Raw genomic sequence first — 26,758 nt, 5'->3', positions numbered from 1 at the left:
ACTGGGGGGCATGTGTTGACACCGTTTTTAGACACGTACCCAGGATCGGTAGAGTGTAGATCGGCAAGAAGGGGCAATAGTGGCTGGTCTGCGAGAGAGTTGCCGATAAGGGTGGTTGCCGATGAAAAGATTGTTGGATGTGGCTAAGTCCATGGGTAGTGATGTGTTTATGCCGATGACCAGTTTTGATCGTTGCCGATGGGGAGTCTGCCGATGACCAGTTTTGATCGTTGCCGATGGGGAGTCTGCCGGTGACGTGGAAGGAAGACTTGGAGGTTGCCAATTGATCCGTGGTAGTGTCGCAGATTGTCATGGCAGGATAGTTTTATGTTTTCCTTAGTTATTTAAATTGTTTTGTACACAGATTCTGTTAAATTTGGAATTCGAATTCTAGCCGTGTCTGGTTGTAGCTCTTTTGAGCAGGGTATAAATGTAGACCCTAGGGCCTTGTAATCGAGACATCTATCAATCAATCAAACACAAGTTTCTACTCATATTCTAGCATCTACTTTTTCGACGACTTCGTCATATTTTTCTTTTTATTACGAGTTCTTAGGAGTTCGTCGACTTAAGCTCGGCGTATTCTCAAGTTCCGCGTGAATACCTCTTGGCCGTGGCATCCGGGCGCATCGCTGTTGTCGGGACCAAAGTATTCGAGTTATCATCTTTGCCGATAGTAAGGTCAAATCGGCTGGCACGCCTTAACGTTTAAATCGGGTATTAGCCCTTTGTGTTTGCAGATCAGCTTTTGCATCAACAGATAGAAGTATTGAAACGAAACCAATGTTAGAGTTCACATAGCATACGTATACACACTACTGGAAACGCGTCTTTTGCCGAGGGCTTAAGGCTTTACCGAGGATAAAACCTTATTCACTCGGCAAAGCCTTTGCCAAGTTTTTGTGCCTTCGGGCCCTCGTCAAAGAGGGCGTGTCCAGTAGCTACGTATGATAATCAGAAAGGGAAATAATCATAACCAAATCATGGTCACGACATAAAACTGATGTGCATCGTCTTCCCTAGCTAGAGAAGGAAATCATTGGACAACTGATGACCGTCTTTAAATTAAAATTGCTTTACAGAAACCATATATATAATAATATTGCCATCATTGTGGATCCTCTCGCCTTGTCATTCAATATAATCTCATCCGATCCGCTAACTACATATTTGTACACACTACTATAGCATCTATCTACAAACATGTCGCGCTATACATGTGTTTTTCCATAACCACCATATCTCATTCCCACAAGGGGAGATACATGTGGTCAGCAGAACCTTCCGCGCAACAATAGTAGTAATGGTGATGATCAGCCGTCGTGTCATACTCTAGAACGCCACCACCCTCCTCGTACCCATTATTAGTGTTAGTGTACACACACCAACCCTCTGCCTCATCATGCCCAGCTAATAAGAACGACGACGATGAAGCACCTTCGTAGTCGTCGTAGGCGCCATCATCCATGTCGTCCGACAACACATCCTCGATCCTTTCCAGGCTCTCACCACCACCACCACCAACGGCCATCGTCGTCACCACCGCCGCCTCGCCACCATCGCCGCCGCCGATCTCCGCCTCGAGGGAGCGAATGACATGGCTCAGCTGGCGATCGACATCGCCATCATCGAGAAGCAAATCAGAGGAGGGCATGTCGTCGTCGTCGTCCTGATCCATCAGCTCCATCATCAGGAGCGTCCCGTCGACGACCTCGCACGGGTCCGTCGTCGTCATGGTCTGGTCGAGGTTGGCGGCGTCGTAGCTGCCCTCTCCCATGGCGAAGCCGCCGTCGTCTCTTTGCTGCTGGTTCTTCCACGGCTGCTCCATACGTATGCTATATGACTAGCTAGGCAAGGCAACCAATGCAAGAAGAGGCAGGGGAAGAAATGGAACAGCTAAGCTAGCAGTAGTGTGTGCACACAATTGCAAGTGGTGTTTGTGATAATGTGTGGAGCTAGCTGCTGGCTGAGTGTGCCTTGTTAGCTTGGTGGGCAATGGTGAAGGGACGCCGACGCTTATATATATATAGAGGCCGGTTTTCTCTAGAACTCTGGAAGTGAAAATAAATAAAGAAAAAGTCTACATCACCCTCTGAACTATGGGGTGATGTCTACTTTATTATCTCCCGAACTATGAAACAGTCTAATTTACCCCCTAAACTATCCAAAACCGTTCAAATCACCCCCGGGCGGTTTTTTATGGCGGTTTTGCTACAGTAAGGTGGTTTTGACTTTTTCTTTTTTTTCCTATTTGTTTTCATATAATATTTGAAAAATCATAGTAAATCATAAAATAGAAAATCTATTTTTGTTAGACTCCACATGAGTAGATCTACGCAATGAATATATAATATGGTATACTTTAATATAAATCTTTTCTATAGCTTTAAATTAGTTAGAAAAATCAAATTTTATCTCTAATTAATTGGAATAATTCATAGTTGCAGCTTCTGTGGTCCAATTGTGGTGAAATTTTTATGGTGGACTAATTATTCTATGCTTGAACTATAGTAAATATTTCATACTCATAGGATCATGTATATGAGTAAACAACTGCATAGTTCAGGGGTGATGTAGACTGTTTCATAGTTCGAGGGATAAAGTAGACACCACCCCATAGTTCAGGGGTGATGTAGACTTTTTTCAATAAATAAAGTAATGCGTATATAGTAGATCAGGCGCCAGCAGGTTCCTTCCAATTTGCAGTTGGCAGCTGCAGCAGTTGAAAGGGAATTGTTTTGTTGGGTGTGGCTGATTAGGCTTCTACTAGGAGCAATCGGTTAGTTGCTGAACAATCTTCGTACTTATAGCTAGAAGAATAGAGTATTGGACAAGTGGAAGGCGGCTAGCTGTACGTGCAGTTTTCCAGGGAAATGCAATGGAAGCAGAGCAAATTAAAGCAAAGCATGCGAGAATATATATGGAAATCGGTGGCCGGCCGGTCGAGCAGGTAAAGGCCGGTTTCTGATCGAGGTGCAGTGGGAGAAAGCGACGGTGCATTTGCATTGCATGATGGATGCCTGGATGGGATGCAAGCATATACTCCCTCCCAAAGAATCAATTTCTAGAATCCGTGTTAGCTCAAATTTTTTAAAATTCAACTAATTTTATAGAAAAAAATAACAATATATATGACATAATATATAAATATATTATATAACGAATTTAATGATACTAATTTAATAGCATAAATCTTAGCATTTTTTTCTAAAAAATTAGTTAAATTTTTTTTAAAAAAAACTGATTTAAGACTACTCTAAAAATTAACTCTTTTGAGCGAGTATTACATTATTGCATGTGCATGGGCGGCCGCCGCACGGTGGACAAGATCCGGCAGGGCCGGCATTATTGATATCTTGTGCTCGCGTCGACGCTTGCAGCCAGCGTGCGGTGCGTACCGGATTAATTGCGGATTATATGCGTGTGATGATGACGCTGATGTGCCCTGCCGACTTGGACTGCCGTATATATATGGTGTGTGATGGCGATCCTATATATAATAATTCCTATATATGACTATTCTATGATCTATTGATCTCTCTAAGGCCACGCACCAGATTTTGTACGTTCTTCAGGCGATCGATCGGATGCCACGCAGCCACGCTATTCTCTCACAGCCACAGCCCCCTCTATGTTCCAACTCCAGCGGCAATCAAATCTTTTTGCGGTTTGCTGGTCCGTTGTCAACTTCTCACATGTCCATGCCCCTGTGTTACGACGAAACCTAATACTCTTTTATTCTAAATTATAAGTCGTTTTAATTTTTTTAGTACACATAAATTTTACTATGTATCTAAATATATGTTATATCTAGATAACATAGTAAAATTGGTGTACTAACAAATTAAAACGACTTATAATTTAAGATAAAAGAAGTACATTTTATAATTGGATTTCGAAAATTGTTAGAGCAAGTTGTTTTTAATGAATAGTGACGGTTTGTGTGTCATCCTAATATGGGACACTGAGTGCATACATACAGGACATAGAGGGTGCGAGAGCATTTTAGAAAGTAACAAAGATGAAAAAACAAATTTTGGCATTTTTGCGACGAAAGAAGAATTATATTAGATAATAGCTGTGCATATGAATACGTTACAAGCACTCTAGATACACAAATATCCAGAAAAAAATTATCTAAATTATATCCAAGTTGTGAATAGCTCCAGATCTCAACCAAATATGTATGATGCTTTGTAGTATTGACCGCACAAGCAAATACTCGGCAAAAGGCCTGGAACATATGCCCAACAAACGACGACCAATATTCATGTAGGCGGAGTTGAGAAACTTCTTATTTCTAGTGTCTTTCTTCTTCTTCTTCTTTCTGCCACCGAAGAATAAGAAAGACCTAGCCCTTCACCGTGGCCAGATCTAACCACGATAAAACGGAAAAGAGATCAGAGACAATTATTCCATGGCAGCGACACCATCTTCGTCTTGATGTCACTGTCCGGAAATAAAAGTCTCCATGTCGTTGAATCAGTGAGGATGCCGACGTCATAGTTGTTGCCCGCATCTTAAACAGGGCCGTCATAGAGAAAACGATTTCACCCTACCATCTCACCGTCACCGGAGAAGAGGAGGAGAAATAAATCCACAAAACCAAAAAACTTGGCATAGAGAGATCCTAACTCTAAAAACTCGATCTAGTGGAAAAGCTTATTAAAAACGATAGATCCTCATTCCCTCTGGCCTCCCGGAACAAGGTTCGAGCGCCATGCCAAACGTGTCCGGATGATTATTACCAGAGGGGGAGGGAGGAGGACCAACAGTGATGGAGGTAGGAGTGGCGGTGGCGGCAGCGACGCTGTTGGCTTCTTTTGCAAGCTCCCACTTTAGTCATATTACATTATGTATTAGGTATAGACATAGATACTACCGAGTATTGCTCCCTAAAGGATTTTTGTAGAGGTGGTAGGCCCAACCGCCTCTACTTTTCCATCACAAATAGATATGACTTTAAAAATCGATTTATAGAGATGTTTGGAAACATGAGCTGCCGTTATGAACCAATTTCTAGAGATGCCTCGAATTCTATCCGTCCATAGAAATCATTTTTTAGAAATTTAAGATGAATATTTGGAATTCTAAATGAATTCAAATAAAAAAGTTTCAATTAGAAATTTGTAGATATCATCGAGTACTACAACTTTAGGTTTCATCATTTTTCCATTCGAGATCATTTATAAACTTTAAATTTCTAAATGTTTGACTCAAACTAAATTTTGAGATCATATATTATTTTAAATGAAAAGGTTATCCATAACAATGTTTTTGTGAATCACATTGTATAAACACAATCCTTACACGTACACTCATGCTAAGGCATGCATGCATGCCCTAGCTCAACGAGCCATCTTTTTAAGATTAAGTGGACAGATACTGAGATTGACAAAATAAAAAAATGATAATCAATAGAATAAAAAATGACTTGAGATTTTAGAATAAATTCTGAAATTATAAGCACCCATGCCACATCAACGAGAAAGTTCTATAAAAAGATAACCCTAATCTTAAATAAGGCATTGTTTAGATGTGAATTTTTTTATTTCGCTACTGTAGCACTTTCATTTGTTTGTGGTAAATATTATTCAATCATAGACTAATTATGATCAAAAGATTTGTCTCGTGATTTACAGCTAAACTGTATAATTAGTTTTTGTTTTCGTCTATATTTAATGATTAATGCATGTGCCGCAAGATTCGATGTGATAAGAAATCTTGAAATTTTTTTAGTTTTTAGGGTGAACTAAACAAGGCCTAAATCCAAAAATTATAAAGCACCCATGGTCATTTGGAGCCTAGCTGCATGCATGCGAAACCTTCACACGCACGCATCAAGTACAATGAATGCCAATCTCTTGTTCCGAAAAAATTTTGGATTTCGGCACTGTATCATTTTTGTTTTTATTTGACAAATATTATACAATCGTGGACTAACTAGGCTCAAAAGATTCATCTCGTGATTTACAGACAAACTGTGTGATTAGTTTTTATTTTCGTCTATATCTAATGCTTCATGCATACATATGCTCCAAGATTTGATGTGACGAAAAATCTTGAAAAGTTTTTTGTTTTCGAGGTGAACTAAACAAGGCCTCGTCGAGTCTGTCCAAACTGCCTTCTTGGAGAAGATCCACTTGTAAAACTCTCACTGCCTCCCTGTCTCCGCGGCAAGTGGCCGAACAAAGAATCCTGCCGCAGTTGTCCAGTTGCCGGCCGGCCGACCAATTTGCGGTGCTAATTACGTACAGTATGCGTCAGTACTGACCTTTTAAATCAGCCGACACAGGCCTTATTTAGATGCACGCAAAACTTTACAAGATTCTCCATCACATCGAATCTTATGGCACTTGCACGAAACATTATATATAGATAAAAAAGATAACTAATTACACAGTTTATATGTAAATCACGATACGAATATTTTAAGCTTAGTTACTCCATGATTGGATAATATTTGTCAAATAAAAACAAAAGTGCTACAGTGTCAAAATCTAAAAAAATTTTGAATCTAAACAAGGCCACACTCAACGCAACCCTTAAATTTGGTTCAACGCTAATAGTATAGGATGGAAAATACTTGAAAGGCGGTCCTAATTTCGTTAGATGACAGAGAGTCATCTTCAGTAGTTCAGTGGGGGTTTTATGATACAATTTTTAATATATCTATATTTTGAAAACAGTATAAAAAAGTTATATTTCCATAAAACTCTTTTTACTCTCATAAAATTCTTATCATCTCTTTCTTCTTTAATAATATGGTGCCACATCAGCATGTTAATATCCATGAAAATCTAATAAAACCTCATTGAGACTGATCTTAGCTTATTAGAGCACTCCCAATGCAGAAACTATCATGGTTTCTATAGACATTAATTGTAGTGCCACCTAAGCATTTTACTGATGTGACAAGGTAGTTATTGAAGAGAGAGAGCAAAAATCATAGAAACTAGGTCTAATTTAGAAACCATGTCTACACAAAATCCAAGACATGAAGTGATATTATTGGCTGAGAATGGAGAGAGAATAAATATGATTGGATAAAAAATATTCTATTGAAACTATCCATTGGGACCATAGTTTCTATAGATAGTGTCTATAAAAATTAATAGGTATAGAAACTATGTGTAGTTTCTAGTATTGGGAGTGCCCACTCCATCTATGGGTTCCGGGTCAGTCAAGTTAGCTCAAATTCGTAAGTTTATATGAAATAGTATTAGCATTTATGGCCTTGTTTACTTCCACCTAAAAACTCAAAAATTTTCAAAATTTCTCATCACATCGAATCTTTAGACGCATGCATAGGGTATTAAATGTAGATGAAAATAAAAACTAATTGCACAGTTTGGTCGAAATTGACAAGACGAATCTTTGAGCCTAGTTAGTCGATGGTTGGATAATAATTACCATAAATAAACGAAAATGCTACAGTGTCGCGGAATTTTTCTCTTCACGAACTAAACAAGGCCTATATCTTCAAATAAGTTCATTATAATATATATTTTATAACTAATTTTATAATATTTATTTTATATTATGAATGTTGATACTATTTTATATAACTTTGGTTAAAATTTAAACCGTTTGACTCCTCAAAATGCGACAATCACATTCTATTATGGGCCTCAAGGAAGTACTTGCGGTCTATCTAGGCTGAAATATACATTTAATATGAATGGCCCTCGTCTAAGATAAAAGTATTTTCTATTCGCAAAGAAAAAACATTTCTTTTGCAACCCAGAAAGTAAACGTCACAAATTTGTTTTGGGGGTCAGGTGGTTTTGCAATTCATGCGGCAAGAGAGTCTCTCTTTCTTTCTGGCCGGCTCGCTGAGTGCATTAGGCCAGTCTCAATGCATGTTTTATAAGAGTGTCATGCACATTAAATAGGGTGCCACATAAGCATAATTACTGACTTGGCAGGGTCATTAAATGAAGGAGTTTCATCAGATGAGAGAGAAGTTTCATCTCTATGAAACTCCTGTGGCTCGGTTACCTAGTTTATAATCTTGATAACTGTGCCATAAAACTATACATTGAGACTGACCTTGTGCCATAAAACTATACATTAAGACTTATCTTATGTGGGAAGGTGACATGTATGCCATGTAAAATTGTCGGACGATTGCCTTTGTCTTTCTGTGATGTGAGAAGGTGCCATGTGACATGTGCGCGAGATTGGAGACCAATGAAATCAGCACAGCACACTCCTCTCTCACAATATCTCCTCCTGGGCTTCCGGCTCTGTGTCTCCACCCCATCAAACGGAACGGAACTGCGACTGCTCCTTTGTCTGATCGTCATGAGTCCACCCACGCCTTGTTTAGTTCACAGAAATTTTTAGATTTAGCTACTGTAGCATTTTCATTTTATTTGATAATTAGTGTCCAACCATGGAGCTCAAAAGATATGACTCGTAACTGTGTAATTAGTTTTTTTTTGTCTATATCTAATACTCCATGCATGCGTCCAAAGATACGATAGATATGATGTGATGGAGTGAAAAGAAAATTTTTTGGAACTAAACAAGGCCTCAAGCAATGAAAATCAATTCAAATCAAGTCATATTGAGAAGTAAACATGGGCCAAAATGCAACGATACACTGATAGCTACATCTTCTACAGTTCTACTAGAGGCACACTTTTACATTAGAGCGTACAGAATAGCGTAGTAATTCACTAGGAACCGTTTTTTCCTTTTTCTGTGGACACGAGAATATCAGACCTGATTCCTCCCAACGACAAAACCTGGAGGGTATTAGGATGAAATGCAGCATGGACTTGGACTGGTTGCAACAAACAAGCAGATGTCTAAGCCTTAGCTTGTACAGCCTGCATCCTCTGTTGCAACTTGAATATCTGCAAAGCAAAAGATAAGAAGATGAATCAGAGAAATGCCCTAAAGATACCAAATAATATTACTCGATTTAACCTAACCAACAAATCACATTCAACACTTGCACAAAAGTGTAACTGAACCTACTAAAAGAATACGCACCCAGAAAACTTCAATTGAAGTGAATGGCCCATAAATCTTTGGACTTTCTATGACATAACACCAGTAAAAAACACATACCCATAATACAAATTACACATTACATATTGTTTTTTTTTTGGGGTATCGACATAAAAGAAACCAGCTTAAATTTTTTGCATGTCCCCAAGATGCTAAATATTCCGCTAAACAGCTACTGAAAAGCTTCTACCCTGCATGAGCATAAGTTGCAGCTGTTTCAGATATTTTCTAGCATGGACCACCAAGGAGATATTTGGGCATGCAGTTCAATCCTATCATCCTGCCACATCCTCCAAAAGAAGCAGTAGTAACTTCAGCAGGGTGGTTTGTGACACTGGAAACCAGTGCCAAAATCAGGGCAAGCAAACTAGTTTTTGGTTCATGGACAAGCCAAAATTTGACTGTCCAGAATTAAAGCTCCCATTTTGGCAATTCAACTTCTGCCCAACTTAGCCACAGAAATATTTTGACCAGCCATATTTTAAGGGTCATGGCCAAATTTTGGCCTGAAACAAATGGACGCAGAAAAATTGGCTGGCTCAATAAGGATCACCAACCAAACAGGAATGGAACCAAACTGAACAGCTACCAACTAAATTAGAGTAAAGCATCAAGTTGAGTTATGAAATAGCAAAAGCAGAAACCTAAAATGAGCTGGAGATGCTTTTGTCATCCTAATTGAACTTTATTGAGGATTCACTCTTGGAGCCACAACTAATGATCCTATTTCAATTCAATTATCCAATCCATGCATGTTAACTCATACTAGATTAAGCTCTTAAGAAAACTAGAAAAAGTGGGCCTGATCGGCTGCACTCTTTCTGGCTGCAGATGATTTGTCATCACAACACATATATCATATTGTCAAATGGAATTCAATCTTTCAGTTGGTTATGTAGCAGAATAGCGGATAAGTGTCTCAGTGCTGCAGCTTGACAAAAGTTCATTATCTAGCTGGATGCAGCTCCCTCAGTTGCCAATAGCATACTCCTTAGGCAACTGTTAAGCTAACTTTGCTTTCAATAGTGGTTTCTCACTGCTGATAGCATTCTCCAGAGCCATAGTATTAGTATCTGCTCCCAAGTCAAGGCAATAAATCTGACCAACATGCTTATCAGCAGTTCGGTACTTCAAGCTGTACTCTGAGATGAAGTCATCACATGTTTTGTCTAGTCAAGGTGCTGCTGCTTCCTCTTCTTGCAAAGAGAATGGACTGAGCAGGAGATAGATGAAGCCATCGCATGACTTATGTCTGGCAGCCCAATGTTGCAATTGGACAGATCTCAAGTTAAGACATAAAAAATCTACATTTGAATAAGCAAAGAATAAGGAACTATACATTCCATTTTGTTCTATGCACAAATTAAGCAATTGTAAGTTCCTATAGGACAGCCCCAAAGACAGGTTATCTGATAAGTAGACTCAAGATTACATGGCACTATATGGGACCGCCTATAAGACAACACCAATGTTGCACATATGTTGCACAGATACAGAATGATACTTGCACATTGTCTAACACAGAAACAGAATGATTTTTGACCTCCTGTGTTGTGTGGCAGTCAAACTAAACTCATTGAACTTACCAGTTTTGCATGGCACATGGAGATCTAATAAGCCCTAGCACTAGCATTTTATCATACTACAGCACTAGCACTACGCCATGTTATCCAGATCCTACCACGGTGAACTATTCTTTGCCAGACTTGTTTGTGTACACAGTTAATGTTTATCACAATTTGTTGCACATATAATTAAATACTCCCTCTGATCCCAAAATTAAGTACTAACATTCTTCCAAATGCACCAGATAGGTCCAAGATAACTCTAGTGCACCTCCTAGCTTCGTCTTGCATGTCTACCCCTACTTAAAATGCATACTAATCTATGCAACACATTTTCCACTCATCTTAACTCTAGCAAAGATCGAAGTGCAATATAGTCATTGGACCATTCAACTTAATTCTTATGCCCAAGGCCAACTGGATTTATATTTGGGATTTTAGGGACTAGGGAGCATGCTTTAATTTCCATACAAAGGATATAACAGAAATGGTATTGGCAATTATGATTCTAAAAAGGGTAAACATCTGGAATGTTCTAAATAAACAGATACTCTAGTGGATCACAAAGATGGCATATCAAATCATGCTTCTCAGCTACTGAACTCGAGTCAAATTCAAAAGATTTGCACAAAAAACTATTTGCAGATAACAAATCTTGTGTACCACCTAGTAGAATTCACAGTAAAGATAAGGGGCAATAACATACCGATTCCTTCTTGCTGTTTTGCTTTTCCTCCAAGTCTTTGAGAGCCCGATCCATCCGCTTCCTGCAAAACAGACAGTCCCACAAGCTCAGCACAACAACACGAAGACACTGTGAGCTAATGAACGGAACCACAAAGTAGGTCAGCTGAAAACGACTCACAGCTCTGCCGTGATGTACTCAATGCGCTTCTTAACGTTAGCCTTGGCCTCCGCGAGGTCCTGCTTGACCAGCACCGGTCCGATGAGCTTGTACACGTTAGCCCCATCGCTGAGCAGCTCCAGCTCCTGCAAGCAAGCAAGCACAGCCACGAATCGAGTAAGGCACTCACGGCGAAGAAATCAGCAAAACCTTGAGAGTTATTAAGAGGCGAGGAAGCTGCGCGGGGTGCGGTGCGTGCCTTGAGGACGAGCTCGTTCTCGCCGACCTGGATGGTGTACTGCTTGCGGACCTGGTGGTTCTTGGCGATGTCTGCGATAGGGAGGAGGAGCAGCGGAAGTCAGAGGAGACAGGTGAGATAGATAGATAGGGTTGGGAGGCGGCGGCGAGGGAGGGGTCAGAGAGCGCGTGCCTTTCTGGATCTTGCTGAGGGCGTTGGCCTGCACCTCGAGATCCTTCTGCATCTCGCGGACGGCCGCCGGGGTCGACGACGACGCCATGGCCTGGCTGCTGCTGCTGCCGCCGCTGCTTCCTCCTCCGCCGCTGCTCGCCGCCGGCTTTGGGGTAGGGGGAGACGTAGATGCGGGTTTGGGCTTCCTACGCCTATGTCTGACCACCGATTTCTTTACGTGGGCCGAGACACTAATGGGCTTTCATGGTCCAGAAAGGCAAGTGAGATTGCCTTTTCGTGGGCCGCCGCTCAGGCAGATCATTGGCCCGTGTGGACTACATCTCGGCCCACTACCTATATCCTTCGCGTTGAGATGTTCCAACTCTCAACTTAACGAATTGCCTTCCCTCAAAAAAAAAAAAAAAAACGAATTGCCGAGAAGATAAGATGGTCCCGTGTTGATTGCAGTTGACAGTTGTTGCAATCACGAAATCGAATGGATTCCCATTCCAATTCCCTGATTGCTAAAGAAAGGTTGCATTGGTTGAAGGAAGTCTAACAAATGTTTTTTTTCCGCAAATGATTGAAGTGGTTATAATAAACCAAAGTACTATATATATATATTGGCATTGTGCGAGGTCAGACTAGGAAAGCTCCAAGTCGCAGCTCGCAATTTGTAGGGTCATCATCCTCATATACGCAAAGGAACATAGGATCGGGATGAGTAGTGGAGAAGCAGCAGCATGCATGGTGGCCGCCGAACTTTGAGATGATTGGATTGGCTTGGCGCTTGGACATGAAGATGCAAACAAAAAGGCACCTTCTTTCCTCACGGTGTCTTTCAAGAATACCTTCCTTGCTTCCCCGCGTTCACCTCCCTTTCCGAATTTTTCTTTTAGAAAGAACAGAAAAAATCTTTGCGACGGTTTTTTCTTTTATTGGACGAAGAAAGAAAAACAAAAAGACTAAGCGTCAGTCTAGTTTTTTTAATGAAAAAATAGGCCAAAAAAACTATAAGGAGAATACCTCTCACTCATCTTACACCACTTTGGTACAACGACTGAACAACTAACAACTTGATAAGGCCACTACTTGCTCTAATTTGGTCGAATCGACCCGACTCGACTACCCTTTCGTTCACCTCCCTTTCAGAAAATAAATCCTGGCATTTATTCATTCATTGTTTCAGGAGGGAAATGGGACGAATAATAATCCGAAAAGGCAGGCCAAAGAAAAAAAAAAATATCAGATGCTGGCACAGCGAGGGGAATGGACGTGTAGCCAAATGCACGCAAACACGACTGCTGCACCGCATCGAGATTCCAAGCATGGCTTCCGTCCGTGCTTGCATGCTTCCGTCCATTCGATCGTGCGTCCTTGGTCGCAGCATGGTGATGCTACTGTTTTTGTATGAGCACCGCTAATTTCGAGAATCAAATAAAATCGAAACCCATCAATTAAAAGTAGTGTTCACCATATCTTATGCCTCATTCCATCCTCCAGCTTTTTCTCCCCTCCCTCCACCCAAAAAAAGAAAAAGAAAAAGAAAAAGAAAAATGCCGCGCCGGCCGCCCATGGCGTAGCTAGCTCCTCAGCCGAACGTAACGATCTGGGCATGGGCGTACCCGGTGCAGCGTTGCGTGATCCCTCCTCGGCAAACCATGGCCATGCATGGGCACACACAACTAACCCCCACTTTTCGAGATAGTTCTTACAAAGGCCTTGTTTAGTTGCAAAAAAAATTAAAAATGAGTATTATAGTATTTTTATTTGTATTTAATAAATATTATCCAATCATTGACTAATTAAGTTCAAAAAAATCGTCTCGTAAATTATAAGCAAACTGTACAATTAGTTATTTTTTAAGATTTATATTTAATGTTCTATGCGTTTACCGTAAAATTCGATGTGATAAGGATCTAAAAATTTTTGCAAAATTTATCAGAAGTAAACAAGGCCAAAGCTAATCGCAACTGTATCTAACCTTGCAAAGGGAAGCTTTTGAACACTGACCTTTGGCACCAATAGAGTTCCATTTGGGCCTTGTTTACTTTCCCAAATATTTTGCAAAATGTTTCAGATTTCCTGTCACATCCAATCTTGTGACACATGCATAGATAGAACATTAAATATAGGTAAAAAAGATAACTAATTACACAGTTTGCATGTAATTTGCGAGACGGATCTTTTGAGCCTAGTTAGCTTATGATTGGACAATATTTGTCAAATACAAACAAAAGTGTTACTGTTCACATTTTGCAAAAATTTTTGCAAGTGCCGAGCCCATGATGTGGACCATATAAAGCCATCCTGTAGTATGAACATGTACTAATTAGCAGCAACCTTTGTGGAGAACACACGTGCAAGCGTTCCCTGCATTAAACAAGTATAAACAAATCACTAATCCAACTCCCAGACCCAACAACTTCCAGACATGGACAATTGATCATTGAGGTTATGGGTCCCGATATGCCGCTGGCAGTACGTAGTACTACGCTAAGCTGGCGCCATTGTTTCGTGCCAACCCTCTCACAGCCGCACTTGTGAATCGTGATCCTCGCGAGGCGAAGCATGGAGGCGCCACCTGAAGGCACACCGACCACCCGCCAGTGCCACCTCCACTATTGTCTATTGCTGCCTGCTGCGCCTGCCTTCCTTCTCCCCTCTGGCCTTTGGGCGAATCCAAATCAGGAGAAGAACCGCCAAGCCGCACCTGCAACTTCAACTGCAACGATGAGATACGGCCGGTGGGGGTCGTTTTCAGGGAGGGCTCCCCCCCACCAGGAGATATGGCATAATCCCTTCCTACTCCTAGAGTTGCCGACCCACTCACGGCCACTGTTCTGCATAACTGCATCCAAATTTACCATTGGTCATCCTCCAGATCATCCTTCTCCCGTATATATATACGGTAGCGCTACTCTACACGTTAGGTGTAGAATATTATTCTACACCACAAGTCAAAATTGAGTTGAAAAAATACTGAGGAGTACTGAACAACGTTCAGTATCATTCATGACTACACCTAGGACCCTGAAATACTGAAAAATACTAAAACACAAGTATTGAACAATACTGAATTTGGTTCGGTACAATAGGTTGGTGTAGAATAGTATTCTACACCTAGGGTGTAGAATAACACTTGTGTATATATATATATAATGATTTCAGACACATCTAGCACCTACTCCTAACTCCACATCCTGAGGAAAGATAGCGTCAATGGCCAAATGACAACAGGTTTATGGAGTTCGGGAAAAAGTAAACCTATGCCGACTGGATGCGAGACCCTCCAATTTGGTGTGCACTGTGCAGTAAACTGAGGCACATCATCAGCTAAGGATCTCTATTGGCCTATTGGGGCTTCGAGGTAGCAAAGTCCACCACTTGCTGGCTCTAACTTCCAACGCGGGCCCCTTTGAACACATCATCAGCTAAGTGATGCGGAGGCTGAGACAGTAACATGTTTGAAATGCCATCCACAATGTGATCATTTTAAAAACCACAGAAAATTAAGCATCGATGTAGCCTTCCTGGCCACAGGAAAAATAGTGAACGAATCCACATACCTGTGGGCGAACTTATCGTGGGGGAACTTATCGCTGAAATTAAGCCCTCCATTTCAATTATATATACCGTGCTCCCAACATATTCATCCACATCGGTTCGTTTTTTCTGCGGTGCTGTCACCTTTGCAAATTCCGCTTCATCTCCTTGAAGAACCTGTACTGCGAATGGGACCTGTCGAGCATGGAACCACAGTTACTGATAGACCAACCATGATCGGGTGCCCATTCATCGTGAATTGACGCGTGACAGTTCATATGTTGACAAAGACAGAAGAGTTATATACAAGTTACAGCTCGTAGCCAGAACTTTAGCATCGCAAGATATGCAAATATGCGGCAGCTTCAAACCTTGTAATTTCTGTCAAACCATGAAAATACTCCATACCCCCAGAAATATAGGGCGTGTTCTGAGTTCTGACTGTCTAAACGTGACCTTTGACCACAATTTCTCTTATGGAGTAATACTTTAGTCACAAGGAGTACTATTTAAAATGAACCCAATGATATCAATTTCAAGTCAAATAACTCATATATTCATATATTAATTTGTTCATCAAACTCGAATTTTAGATAGTCAAAATATGCCTTATATTTCTAGACAGAAGAAGGTTGCAGAATAGCAGAAGGTAGAATTACTAGAAGCCACTGCGAATATTCATAATATATCAAATATAATGGTCTACAAATAGAATCATGATACCATAAAGGGAACATAAAATTGTGCCTTTTATGGGCAAACAAACAATTCCAGAATGCTGATGATGGAACAACAGTGCTCTGAGAGCAAATCATATAAGCCACAAAATAACAAATAAGTAACAGAATTAGATAAGACCAAGCAAAAGTACAGAATCTAAAGCCAAAGAAGAGCTCACCGAAAATAACTAGTCAGAATGGAACTGATGCACTTATGATTTGAAGATAGAAATCGACCACTCTACAGGAATTTAACCCTCAATATCTTAAGTTTCAGAAGTAACTTTCACTTTACCTGGAATTAGCAGTTGGTTAAACACTAAATAGGTAGTTCATCAACTAACAAGTTGAATCCAAACTACACCCAGCGTCCATTGGGATCTAGCCAGTATCTTCTATGTGTCATAATGATACTACCCATGTGAGACAGTTCCCAGTGACATTTGAGCATAATTGCAATAACGTTGCCACTAGCTCATTATGAGAGTGAGCTCCCTCTAAAGGTCTCCAACAAGAAAAAAGAAGCAAGATACATCATACCTATTTGAAAGATGCAACAAGAAAGGAGATAATAGACACATGCATGCACATGCATGCAAGGACCGCCACTTCATAGCTCCCCACCCTCACATGGTCACCTGTGATAATGCAGGGTACATTCCAACAGAAAGATGTTGAAAACACAATACAACACAAGGATAGAGCTAAACTTTGGTCCTGCGATGGTTTCAATTGTCCAGAAAAGTGGCCAGTTTGGGATACCAAAGTACTGAAAAAGTGTAGTACCATCTGTGCAAAATTTATTAAGACTACAGTGTGCACAAAATCGCCTATGCAAAAGCCTGTCCATGGCCTGATTGCAATCTACTAGTTTATTATAAAGAGTTTTTTTATAAAAAAAAATAGTGTTGAGCAAGTCGATGCAAAGTGCAGTTGAGCTTTCTTGATATGAAATCGTAAAAAATAATCACAATCAATCAACAGTTCGTATAGTAGACTCAAACAAGTTTGTAAGCAAAGAGATTAGGGAAGGAGCAATACAAAGGAATCAACTAGAAATATATCAGAAACTAGAAAGAACGAGGAGCAAGGGGAATGTTGACATCCCAGGTAGATGGAATCGAACCCATTTCAATATATGGAGAACTAACCAGACAGAGACTTTATGGTTAGCCTGGTGACTATCACCAGGCCCATGAAAAATAACAAGCAAATAGCTAATGAATGTCTAATGCCTATCTCTTTCAGGAAAAAAACACATGCAGTTTCCTAATGATGGAAAAGTGGCAAATTCGGATATTAAATTTACAATTTTAGCTGCTAATGTTTCCTAAATATAGACAAGTTCAGAACAACTTTTATTTTCTGGAAAAGGAGTTAAGGAGATTTTCGCATGTATACTCTGGTTCTAGACTCCAGAGAGAAGACTTGAACAGAATATGATATAGGGCTCTAGGCAAAGATACACCTTACCTTCTGTCAAAACTAAAATCTTAAGAGAAAGGGTACAGGACATCAAGATTGAAGTTTCAGAACACAGAACTGACAAGTAGTAAATAAAAACTGAATAACCAAATGTTAAAAAAAACTGATCAATCTTGCAGAAGATAAACAAAATAAGATGCATTATTATCAGTTACAGATTAGCTGCATATCCTACCACCAATATAAGCACCACTTACACATGTCACACACTTAAATACTCTTTTTTTGCAGCAATTATAATAACCTGCATGGGCATGTGATGTGGGCAGTGAGCATCTTTCAAAAAGTAAGCACTACCCAAGCAGCACAATCATAAGAAAAGTAAATGATAGATTAATTATTTAGTTACAAAATGGAAATTAAAATCGATTAATGTACTGAAAAGGTTTGTTTCCTCTGCCTGTAATCTAGATCTGGGCCCACCTTCATGAGATATCAAGTGTGTACCCTCTGAACAAGACTGGCTGATTCAGCAAGAAATGAAAACAAGACAGAACTTCAAATAAGATTGTATACAGCTAAAACTTCAGACAGAAATCACAATAATGGAGACACAGTCTGTTCTATGGTCCCAAGAAGACAGGGAACCCAATGAGTGCACTGGCTAAAGGATAAAGCCTGGTGGATGTAAATGCTAGACATCAGAGCACAAGGAAGGACTAGGCCCTATTTGGATCAGCTAAACTTTTTATAAGCTTCAACAGCTGGAGGAGACAGCTAATAACTTTGTATAAGCTGAGTGATTGAATAGTTCAAAATGAGTTATAAGCTAGACAATAAGCTTGGCTGTTTGGATCAACTAGAGCTTTTTTTTTAGCAGGTAGCAACTTATTTTAGTGAATCCAAACTTGACAAATATCTTGGAGTTTACAGACCATCAAATCCGCATTAATTAGCTGAGATGACCAAGGGGTTGGAATGTTGGATCCTCCACATGCCATTACAACAAATCTTACTTGAACTCAACAACTAAAAGAATATACCCTGACATGATAATTACATCACAGATTACCTCCAGATGCTACATTAATGGTTCCAGCTATGCTGTTCACATTTGCACAAACATGTGGTCAGCATTAAGATACACCTATTTCAGGAGTTAATTTGGAAAAACTAAACTAGCTAACTGTATTATTTCCTTATGACATTGACACCTTTTTCCATGCTTTGACTACGAAACCTATGATCATTACTCTTTCAGGAAGGAAAAAAGGAACAAAGTTTTTTAGCAATCTAGTACAAATCACAACATTTCAATCTAAGGACAGGATGTACAACAAACCAACAAATTAACACACACCACAGATTGTTCTTGGATGAAGTGGACAAAACCAGTCCATAGGAAGGGTCTGTACACATCAGAGTAAATGGTTGAGAAGAATCTGGGGGTGCTTGCTCCATTCCAAAAGTTTCAACATTACAGAATACCAGGAAATTTTCTTTAGTGGTCCAACTGTAACTTATCAACAACTAGCCAAAAGCACTTCCTAACTTTGCCAACTAGGCTCAGCTAACAGTGTCCCACAACACCATAGGAAACACGCCCTGTTGTTTTCCTCGTAAGGTACAAATATAACCAGCTCTTTGTTTGCTTCCAAGATCCGTTCAGTTTGACCCACAGCGCTGGATGTTCATCACCTGCAGCATATATATATAGAGCCTGCCTCCACACCATCTGCATACAGAGTTGAGAGGCAAAGAACAGAAAAGTAAGCATGACTCAAGCTCATTCAAAGTCATGCTTCCAACAATTTTCAGATGGAGTTCAAGTTAAGAGGAACAGTGGCAGCTTCACCATTGAGCTCCTGCCATCTCTTGGTGCAACAATAAATCAATCTAACAAGTTGCAGAAGTTCATCATATCTCCCTATGATCCCCGTTATAGGTGAGGTTCTCCCTGGACTCTGCATGTACCTTGTCATGTTGAAATATAACCAAACAGCAGGAGCTGACATGATTTCTTCTGCTTTGTCTTTGTGTCTCTCAGATACTGGGAGTTGTTCCTTATAGTCCTAGTCATTTACTCTGCCTGGATTTGCCCGTTTGAACTAGCATTTTTGAGGGACTTGTCCTCTAAGCTTCTGCTAGTTGAGAACATTGTCAATAGCTTCTTCGCTATTGATATTGTTTTGACATTCTTTGTAGCTTATGTCGACAGCAAAACACATCTTCTTGTGGATGATCGAAAGAGAATTGCAGTAAGGTTTGCACCTGGTTCATAACCACTTTCTTATCCAAAACTCCACATTGAATGTGGGAGAGGCCATGCATTTCTGTTATGGAACTTACAAGTAATGATCCTCCACAGGTACCTATCAACCTGGTTCATCTTTGATGTATGTTCAACAGCTCCATTTCAGCCAATCAGCCTTCTTTTTACACACAAGGGGAATGACCTTGCTTTTAAGATACTCAATATGTTGAGGCTATGGCGTCTTCACCGAGTCAGCTCGCTGTTTGCAAGGTTCTACTCCAATCCAGCTTCTCAATATCTTGATGATGAATGACAAATAGCACCAATTTGATCACCTTTCTTTTACCAGACTGGAGAAGGATATAAGATTCAACTATTTCTGGACTAGGTGCTCAAAACTTATTTCTGTAAGTCTTTCAGAAATTCAAAAACAAAAAATAGGACTTACTTCCACGTTGTCCATAAAAATTGTCAAGCTTGCAAAGCGTCTACGTGATAGGTGCTGTGATAATAATGTGAGAATTCTGTGATAATAAAATGCAGGTTACTCTGTTTGCGGTGCATTGTGCGGGATGTTTCAACTATATGATTGCCGACAGATATCCTGATCCAGAGAGAACATGGATAGGTGCTGTTATGCCTACCTTCAGATCAGAGAGCTTATGGACTAGATATGTAACTGCCCTTTACTGGTCGATCACAACACTGACAACAACAGGTTATGGGGACCTACATGCTGAGAACCCAAGAGAGATGCTGTTTGATATCTGCTATATGCTGTTTAATCTGGGCCTGACAGCTTATCTTATTGGTAATATGACCAACCTGGTTGTTCATGGGACCAGCCGCACCCAGAATTTTGTATGTTTCTCAACTTATTGGCAAAATCCATTGATCCTGAACTCGGTTCTTTTACCTTACTAACAATCATTCAGGGACACAGATTTTAATATGAAGTAGATGCATAAGGGACAACAGCTTTTAAGTGAGACAACAAATACCATGCCATTATAGGAACAACCTAGCTTCTTTAGTCATGGGGACTTGGTGGGGAAATGAAATGAGCATCTTTATACAGATAATGCTTATTCAAAGTGTGTTCATGCAGTTATTGTCTATCTTCTACCACACCATGGATTAATATTAAGAATTCACAAGGGGACAAAACTCTACACACTATGAGTTAAACTGAGAGGAAATCAGAGACATAATTTAGCTTCAGTTATCCTATACTTCAAAGGTCAAACAGTTTTGACTGGACCATCCTAGTAAGTTCTTACACAAACCCCAAGCAGTAGGATTCCAATCAAGAAAATCAGTCAAGGCAATCAATGAATGGAACCCAATGCTTGATAGTCATTGCTTGTATGTGCTGTTAGCCCCAAGTTTTTGTATCCTTTAGTCATTTAAACATTCTTATAAGTTGTAGCAACAGCACCAACAAAGAAAAATAAAATTCAAGGCTAGCAATGTAAAAAAATGTCAAAGCAAATGTAAACAGACTACCCTTTACAAAAGCAGTTAGCTTACTTGTTCCATATTGGTAACTTTGTAAATGATGTAGAGGGACTCAATCCAATCGGCATCGGAATTTGCGGCACGAAATCAGTTGCCCGAGAAGATAAAGCAGCAAATGTTGTCGCACTTCTGCCTACAGTTCAAGACAGAGGGGCTCAACCAGCAAGCTATGCTAAATTGTCTCCCAAAAGGAATTCGGTCAAGCATAGCATACAACTTATTTTTTACAATCCTACAACAAGCCTACCTCTTTCATGGAGTATCCAATAATTTCATTGCAGAACTGGTAATGTAATCTATATTTTGGTTACTGTTTCAGAATTGATTATACACTCCACTGTATTAACAGGTTAAACTTCTTTGGCATCAGGTAATGGATGTACAGGCTGAGTATTTCCCACCAAAGGAAGACATAATGTTGCAAAATGAGGGGGCAGCAGATATCTACGTAATAGTTTCAGGAGTAGTGGTAAGATTTTTATCTCTGACTATGTTCTGAAAACATATTTATACAGGTTTGTTCAGCAAGCTAATTACACTTTTCTTGTTGCCTTAACTGTAGAATTTGATAACAACAATAAATGGTAATGAACAGGTAAAGGTTTCCTCATCTTACATTGCAATGTTATCAGATATCACTAAGGTTTCAGCAGATTAATAACAATGATTCGTTATCTGAAAGCAGGTGTATGAAAAAGTTGAGGAGGGAGACATGTTCGGAGAGGTTGGTGCTCTCTGTGACATACCCCAGCCATTTACTTGCCGCACCACTACCCTATCACAGCTCTTGAGAATAAGGAAGATAAGACTAACAGAGATTATGCAAGAACACAGGGAAGACAGCAATATACTAATGAATAATCTATTTCAGGTACAGCTTCCTTGTTTTAAGGTAGTTAAAATATACAGCTGCTAATTCCAGCTAAACTGAAGTTCAGAACTTTTTATGTCGATGCACAGAAGCTAAAGCTGCAGGAAAATTTACCAGAATTAAATCAACTAGATCGAAGATTCATGCACAAGTATGAGCTATTCCATGCTCCTCGAGAAGCATGGTTGTTACCTCAACCTTACCTACAATACACTGAGCACAAATTTGAAGACATTAGTAAGAAGGTCCCAACCTTTGGTGGAGATCATGGTCCAACAAAACTAGCAGCAGAAACAATCCAATTGAGGATGCCACAGCAAGGAAACAGTCATGACCATGGCAATTTTGGGGCGACAGATGGGATGGCAGGCGGAGAAGACAAATGTAATGAGGTTCACATAAACTGCGAGACCAAAAAAGGAACCAAAGAGTTCTGCGTTCAGATAAAATCCGAAGATTGTGATGCAGCAAGCTATTGGCAAACAAGTCATGAAACAGTGAAGCTGGGGTCTTCCCACAATACATTAGATGGCATAACTACGAGAGAAAATCAAGATAGTGGTAACATACAATCATCCAACAAAAGAGTTACAATTCACGCATATCCTCATAATGCAACAGGTTCTTTAGTACAGAATGGGAAGCTTATCAATCTGCCTGGTTCACTGGAGGAGATTTTTGAAATCGGAAGTAAGAAAACATTTCAAGATTTAAAATTATGATTTGGTTGTGGAGCATATTTGATAGTATGCAGATAGGAGATGCACACAGAAATTTATAATAGTTTTTCTAACATTTGCAGGTCAGAAGTTTCCAGGTTTCCACCCTACAAAATTGGTCAGTAGAGACTATGCTGAGATAGATGACATTAGTGTTATTCGAGATGGTGACCACCTATTCCTTCTTCAGATGTAGAACCAGAATAACATCAATCTAACCTAACGTAACAATAAAGGCTTCAAGTCCTCCAATCTGGCAAAAACAGCAGATTGTAAATCGGGATATGCAAGTGGAGATATGAAGAGGAAGACCTTTTTACAAATTGTTCTGGTCATTTCTGACATTATGTAAATATCTATTATTGCACAAGCTGCTGTCTCATGCAAAGTCATGCCAGAAGCATTTTCCTGGTCTTTTTTTTTCTATTTGATAATGAGTTCTAGATAAAACAATGGAATCTCCTCAAAATGAACTTAATAAAGGTGAGACTGTAAAAACATCAGTAATGGGAATTCATCACTAATGCATTATCATGACATAACAATGAAAGCTTGGGATTTGGAACTATGAGAAACACTCTGTCAGGGTTTGATTGTCAACAAAATCTAAAACAGGTCTTGTTAGGGAGGACATCTCATGCCCTACTCTTGTTCCCCTTTTTATCGCACCAATGGAACTTCAAATTTCAAACTAAGCACTTCAAAGATTTTGGCAATGCATAACAGGTGTCTTAGTAATAGGCTAATAGCTGGTCTAAGATTTGTCCATGCAGTTATTACAAAGGAAAACCAATATTTCTATCTCAATCATGAGTGGGAAAAAAATAAACAACTTCTGACGACTTAAGCAGAAGGGGGGTGGGGGTTACACATTAGTATGTACACACTAGTATACCACTACAGGTCATTTTGTTAGGACAATGTAAATCCATATGAAATATCCAACAATAACACCACAATTTAGGGATGACCACATGAACATACACTATACAGTCACACAGGAAGGTCAATATATAAGGGACCACAGACAGAATTCACACATAAAACACTTAAATCATCATTCTGGCCTCAGTTTCCAGTTTTTAGTGTATTTTCCATATGCTTCATGAAAAAAAATGATTAGTAGGCTGGAACTACCCTTTGGCGGGAAGAGAGCGGATAAAAGCGTATCCACTAGCTTTGTAGCTTTACATTTACATACTCAACCATGAGCCCATGACGCCACTCTTCACCATACAAAAAGGCTAGTGTGTGCTACAACAAGCCCAAGTGCCCAACCATTGACATTTCGTCAATCATCATTATATAATAAGCAACGTTTAAGATACCGAAAATTCGCTAGGGTGGCCGTAAAATCAGTGTGTGTGAAACGGGGACCAAAGACAGAGCAGAATAAGACAACCGTAGCAGGACAAACCAGCAAGCATATCAGGCCATGCCTATTGCCTGATCAGACCATAAAGTAGTGATCATTCAGGGGTGGGGGGACCTGATAGACCAATACCAAAACGTACGTTCCGTAACCGCCTTGGACTTGCTTCTCCGGAATACGATGCGAATCAACTGCAGCTACTAGGAGGAAAAACAAAAAAGCATATCTAGTGCAAACCACAACCTCTATGAAAACCCTTGCAAACCATAGCAAAAAAGTTGTCTAAATTCATAAATAAATCACACATGCAGATGATTTGATGATACACAACATTGTAAAATATCTTGTCCAAACTCAACTTTGTTTGTGAGATATAAAAATAACAAATTTCAAGTGCTAGAAATTTGTTATTTTTATATCTCACAAACGAATTCGAGTTTGGATAAGATATTTTACAATTGTGTATCATCGTATCATCTACATGTGTGATTTTTTTGATAAATTTAGATAACTTTTTTGCCATAGTTTACACAGATTTTCACGAAGGTTGTGGTTTGCATTAGATATATTTCCAACAAAAAAAACCTCCATGAGTTACCAAAAACAGACCGTAGCAATCGACAAACGTGAGTTATCCACTCGGCATTTCAACTATTCGAGATGGGCGCACAGCAAAATCGAGCCCGAGGGATGGGATGGGATGGGAAGAGCCGCGCGTGGTAGTAGGTCACCTGAACAGATGGAAGCGGCGACGAGGTCGGCCGGAGCAGCGGCGCGTGGGGTTTCTTTCGGATTGGTCCGCCGGGAGGGGAGGAAACCGACGGCTAACTGGCTAAGGAAGTCGGCACCGCGCCGCCCCTCGAGAATGCGGGGCGGGTGCGTGCAGCGCGGCAAGGTTTGGATGTTTCAGCGACGCGCACGCCGCAAGCCCGCAGCGACGGAGGAGCAGAACGCTGGCCGTCGGGCTGAGCGGAGCCATCGGAGAGAGAGAGGAAGAAGAAAAACAATGGATGACAACCGATCGTTTGTTCTTCCGGACATCCGACTAGGGCATTGTTTAGTTCCAAAAAGTTTTGCAAAATTTTTCAGATTTCCTGTCACATCGAATCTTTAGACACATATATGGAGTATTAAATATAGATGAAAATAAAAACTAATTACACAGTTTGGTCGAAATTGACGAGACGAATCTTTTGAGCCTAGTTAGTTCATGATTGGACAATTTTTGTCAAATACAAACGAAAGTGCTACAGTGTCGATTTTGCAAAAAATTTTGGAACTAAACAAGGCCTAGTCCAGGTAACTGAAAATTCAGATTCGGATATTAGATATTACCACTATATCCAATAAAAAGTATTATCCAAAATTTTGTGTATTCGATAGTTTGAGTTTGAGTTTGGATTTTACACAACATATATCTGAAATTGACAAAACCAGCAAATTTGACATAGGTCCAAAAAGTTTTTAGATTTTGACTCTCTAGACATGGTTCAGTAACTAGGCTTAAAATATCCGTCTCGTGATTTACAGGCAAACTGTGCAATTAGTATTTGTTTTTATCTATATTTAATGCTTCATGTATTTGCTGCAAGATTCGATGTGAAAGGAAATCTTGAAAAGTTTTGATTTTGGGTGAACTAAACAAGGCCATAATCTCAATAGTAGCATTTTAAATCAATAAACAATAGTCCTTCAAAATCACCTCATGTCCTTGTATCAATTAATAACAACAAATCAATTATCAAGCTAGCATACATCTTCACATTATTAGAAATAAAAATAGCAAAGATTTGAAATATTTCACGTAATTTGGGTACCATAGAACATTACTCAAACTATCCAAACTAAATTCTGGTTTTTACAGTTACTATCCAAATGCTGCCTAAATTGGGGGGGGGGGGGACCATAGAACATGATTTTAGAAAAAAAAACTTAAACATGTTTCATCTTTTTTCTATGCTGAAACAAAATTCTATGAATTTCTAACACTATTATTTCTATATTTTTCCAAAATATATTTTGATTTTTGAAAAGTTATTTGCATAAATTTTCGATAGCCTAATTGGACCGTTTCAAAAGTCAATGAAGTTTAAAAATACAGTTTTCAGATTGAGGTGTAATTATGGCTGCATGTCCTGTTGAGCTGGGCTGGCAAAGCACAGGTTTCTCCATATGGGCCTCGCAATTTTGTTATGGCCCAGCACGAGCAGCTCTAAGGCCTGGTTTAGTTTGCAAAAAAAAATTAAGACGGTCACATTGAATCCTTCCATATATGCATGGAGTATTAAATATAAATAAAAATAAAAATTAATTATATAGTTTACTTGTAATTTGTGAGATAAATTTTTGAACCTAGTTAGCCATGATTGGACAATAATTTTCAAATACAAACGAAAATGCTACAGTAGGCAAAGCCAAAACTTTTCTCGAACTAAACAAGTCCAAAGGCTATTCCTTCCATTTTTATAGCGAACATTGAGCCCAAACTAGCCCAG

The 26,758-nt window shown here is 39.7% G+C and overlaps 3 protein-coding genes and 1 long non-coding RNA gene across 9 annotated transcripts; 1 reads left to right on the top strand and 3 right to left on the bottom strand.

Annotated features, from left to right (window-relative positions):
- On the bottom strand, nt 1,058-2,106 carry LOC8078315. Its single transcript, XM_002451812.2, has one exon. It carries the CDS (start codon nt 1,826-1,828, stop codon nt 1,244-1,246), a length of 585 nt encoding a protein of 194 aa, XP_002451857.2. The 5' UTR covers nt 1,829-2,106; the 3' UTR covers nt 1,058-1,243.
- Nucleotides 8,524-12,243, bottom strand: LOC8085587 (prefoldin subunit 6). Of its 2 annotated transcripts, XM_002451811.2 has the most exons (5): nt 11,861-12,070; nt 11,690-11,760; nt 11,452-11,576; nt 11,293-11,353; nt 8,524-8,864 (listed from the first exon to the last, which is right to left on the bottom strand). In XM_002451811.2, the coding sequence occupies exons 1-5, from the start codon at nt 11,946-11,948 to the stop codon at nt 8,817-8,819; spliced, it is 393 nt and encodes a 130-aa protein (XP_002451856.1). In that variant the 5' UTR covers nt 11,949-12,070; the 3' UTR covers nt 8,524-8,816. The 2 variants fall into 2 exon arrangements, 1 of the variants encoding a protein (XP_002451856.1); XR_002452786.1 differs by having other exon boundaries at nt 11,452-11,760; nt 11,861-12,243.
- On the bottom strand, nt 14,105-21,434 carry LOC110434903. 4 transcript variants are annotated; one of them, XR_002452449.1, is made up of 4 exons: nt 21,314-21,401; nt 16,400-19,264; nt 15,409-15,580; nt 14,105-14,552 (listed from the first exon to the last, which is right to left on the bottom strand). It is a non-coding gene; the product is annotated as an uncharacterized LOC110434903 (long non-coding RNA). The 4 variants fall into 4 exon arrangements; XR_002452448.1 differs by lacking the exon at nt 16,400-19,264 and having other exon boundaries at nt 21,314-21,434; XR_002452447.1 differs by having other exon boundaries at nt 14,105-15,289; nt 15,409-19,264.
- On the top strand, nt 19,224-23,305 carry LOC8085586 (potassium channel KAT1). 2 transcript variants are annotated; one of them, XR_002452445.1, is made up of 11 exons: nt 19,224-19,474; nt 19,577-19,792; nt 19,898-20,053; nt 20,133-20,190; nt 20,327-20,644; nt 21,348-21,587; nt 21,672-21,770; nt 21,864-21,896; nt 21,987-22,172; nt 22,240-22,862; nt 22,975-23,011. XR_002452445.1 is itself a non-coding variant. In XM_002453555.2 (11 exons), the coding sequence occupies exons 1-11, from the start codon at nt 19,305-19,307 to the stop codon at nt 23,085-23,087; spliced, it is 2,190 nt and encodes a 729-aa protein (XP_002453600.1). In that variant the 5' UTR covers nt 19,270-19,304; the 3' UTR covers nt 23,088-23,305. The 2 variants fall into 2 exon arrangements, 1 of the variants encoding a protein (XP_002453600.1); XM_002453555.2 differs by having other exon boundaries at nt 19,270-19,474; nt 22,262-22,862; nt 22,975-23,305.

Source organism: Sorghum bicolor, chromosome 4, assembly GCF_000003195.3.
Source record: "Sorghum bicolor cultivar BTx623 chromosome 4, Sorghum_bicolor_NCBIv3, whole genome shotgun sequence".
In the NCBI taxonomy this organism is placed as follows: Eukaryota; Viridiplantae; Streptophyta; class Magnoliopsida; order Poales; family Poaceae; genus Sorghum; species Sorghum bicolor.
The sequence above is the reverse complement of the archived record's forward strand: the minus strand, read 5'-3'. Positions and strand labels throughout refer to the sequence as shown.

What these genes read in the sequence shown, in the direction of transcription:
- LOC8078315 (XM_002451812.2), bottom strand. Translation starts at nt 1,828, where the DNA reads ATGGAGCAGCCGTGGAAGAACCAGCAGCAAAGAGACGACGGCGGCTTC.
- LOC8085587 (XM_002451811.2), bottom strand. Translation starts at nt 11,948, where the DNA reads ATGGCGTCGTCGTCGACCCCGGCGGCCGTCCGCGAGATGCAGAAGGAT. An exon ending in CCTCAGCAAGATCCAGAAAG is followed by an intron (nt 11,761 to 11,860) that starts GCACGCGCTCTC and finishes TCCCTATCGCAG; the next exon opens with ACATCGCCAAGAACCACCAG. An exon ending in AGAACGAGCTCGTCCTCAAG is followed by an intron (nt 11,577 to 11,689) that starts GCACGCACCGCA and finishes GCTTGCTTGCAG; the next exon opens with GAGCTGGAGCTGCTCAGCGA.
- LOC8085586 (XM_002453555.2), top strand. Translation starts at nt 19,305, where the DNA reads ATGACTCAAGCTCATTCAAAGTCATGCTTCCAACAATTTTCAGATGGA. An exon ending in CGAAAGAGAATTGCAGTAAG is followed by an intron (nt 19,793 to 19,897) that starts GTTTGCACCTGG and finishes GATCCTCCACAG; the next exon opens with GTACCTATCAACCTGGTTCA. An exon ending in GTCAGCTCGCTGTTTGCAAG is followed by an intron (nt 20,054 to 20,132) that starts GTTCTACTCCAA and finishes TTCTTTTACCAG; the next exon opens with ACTGGAGAAGGATATAAGAT.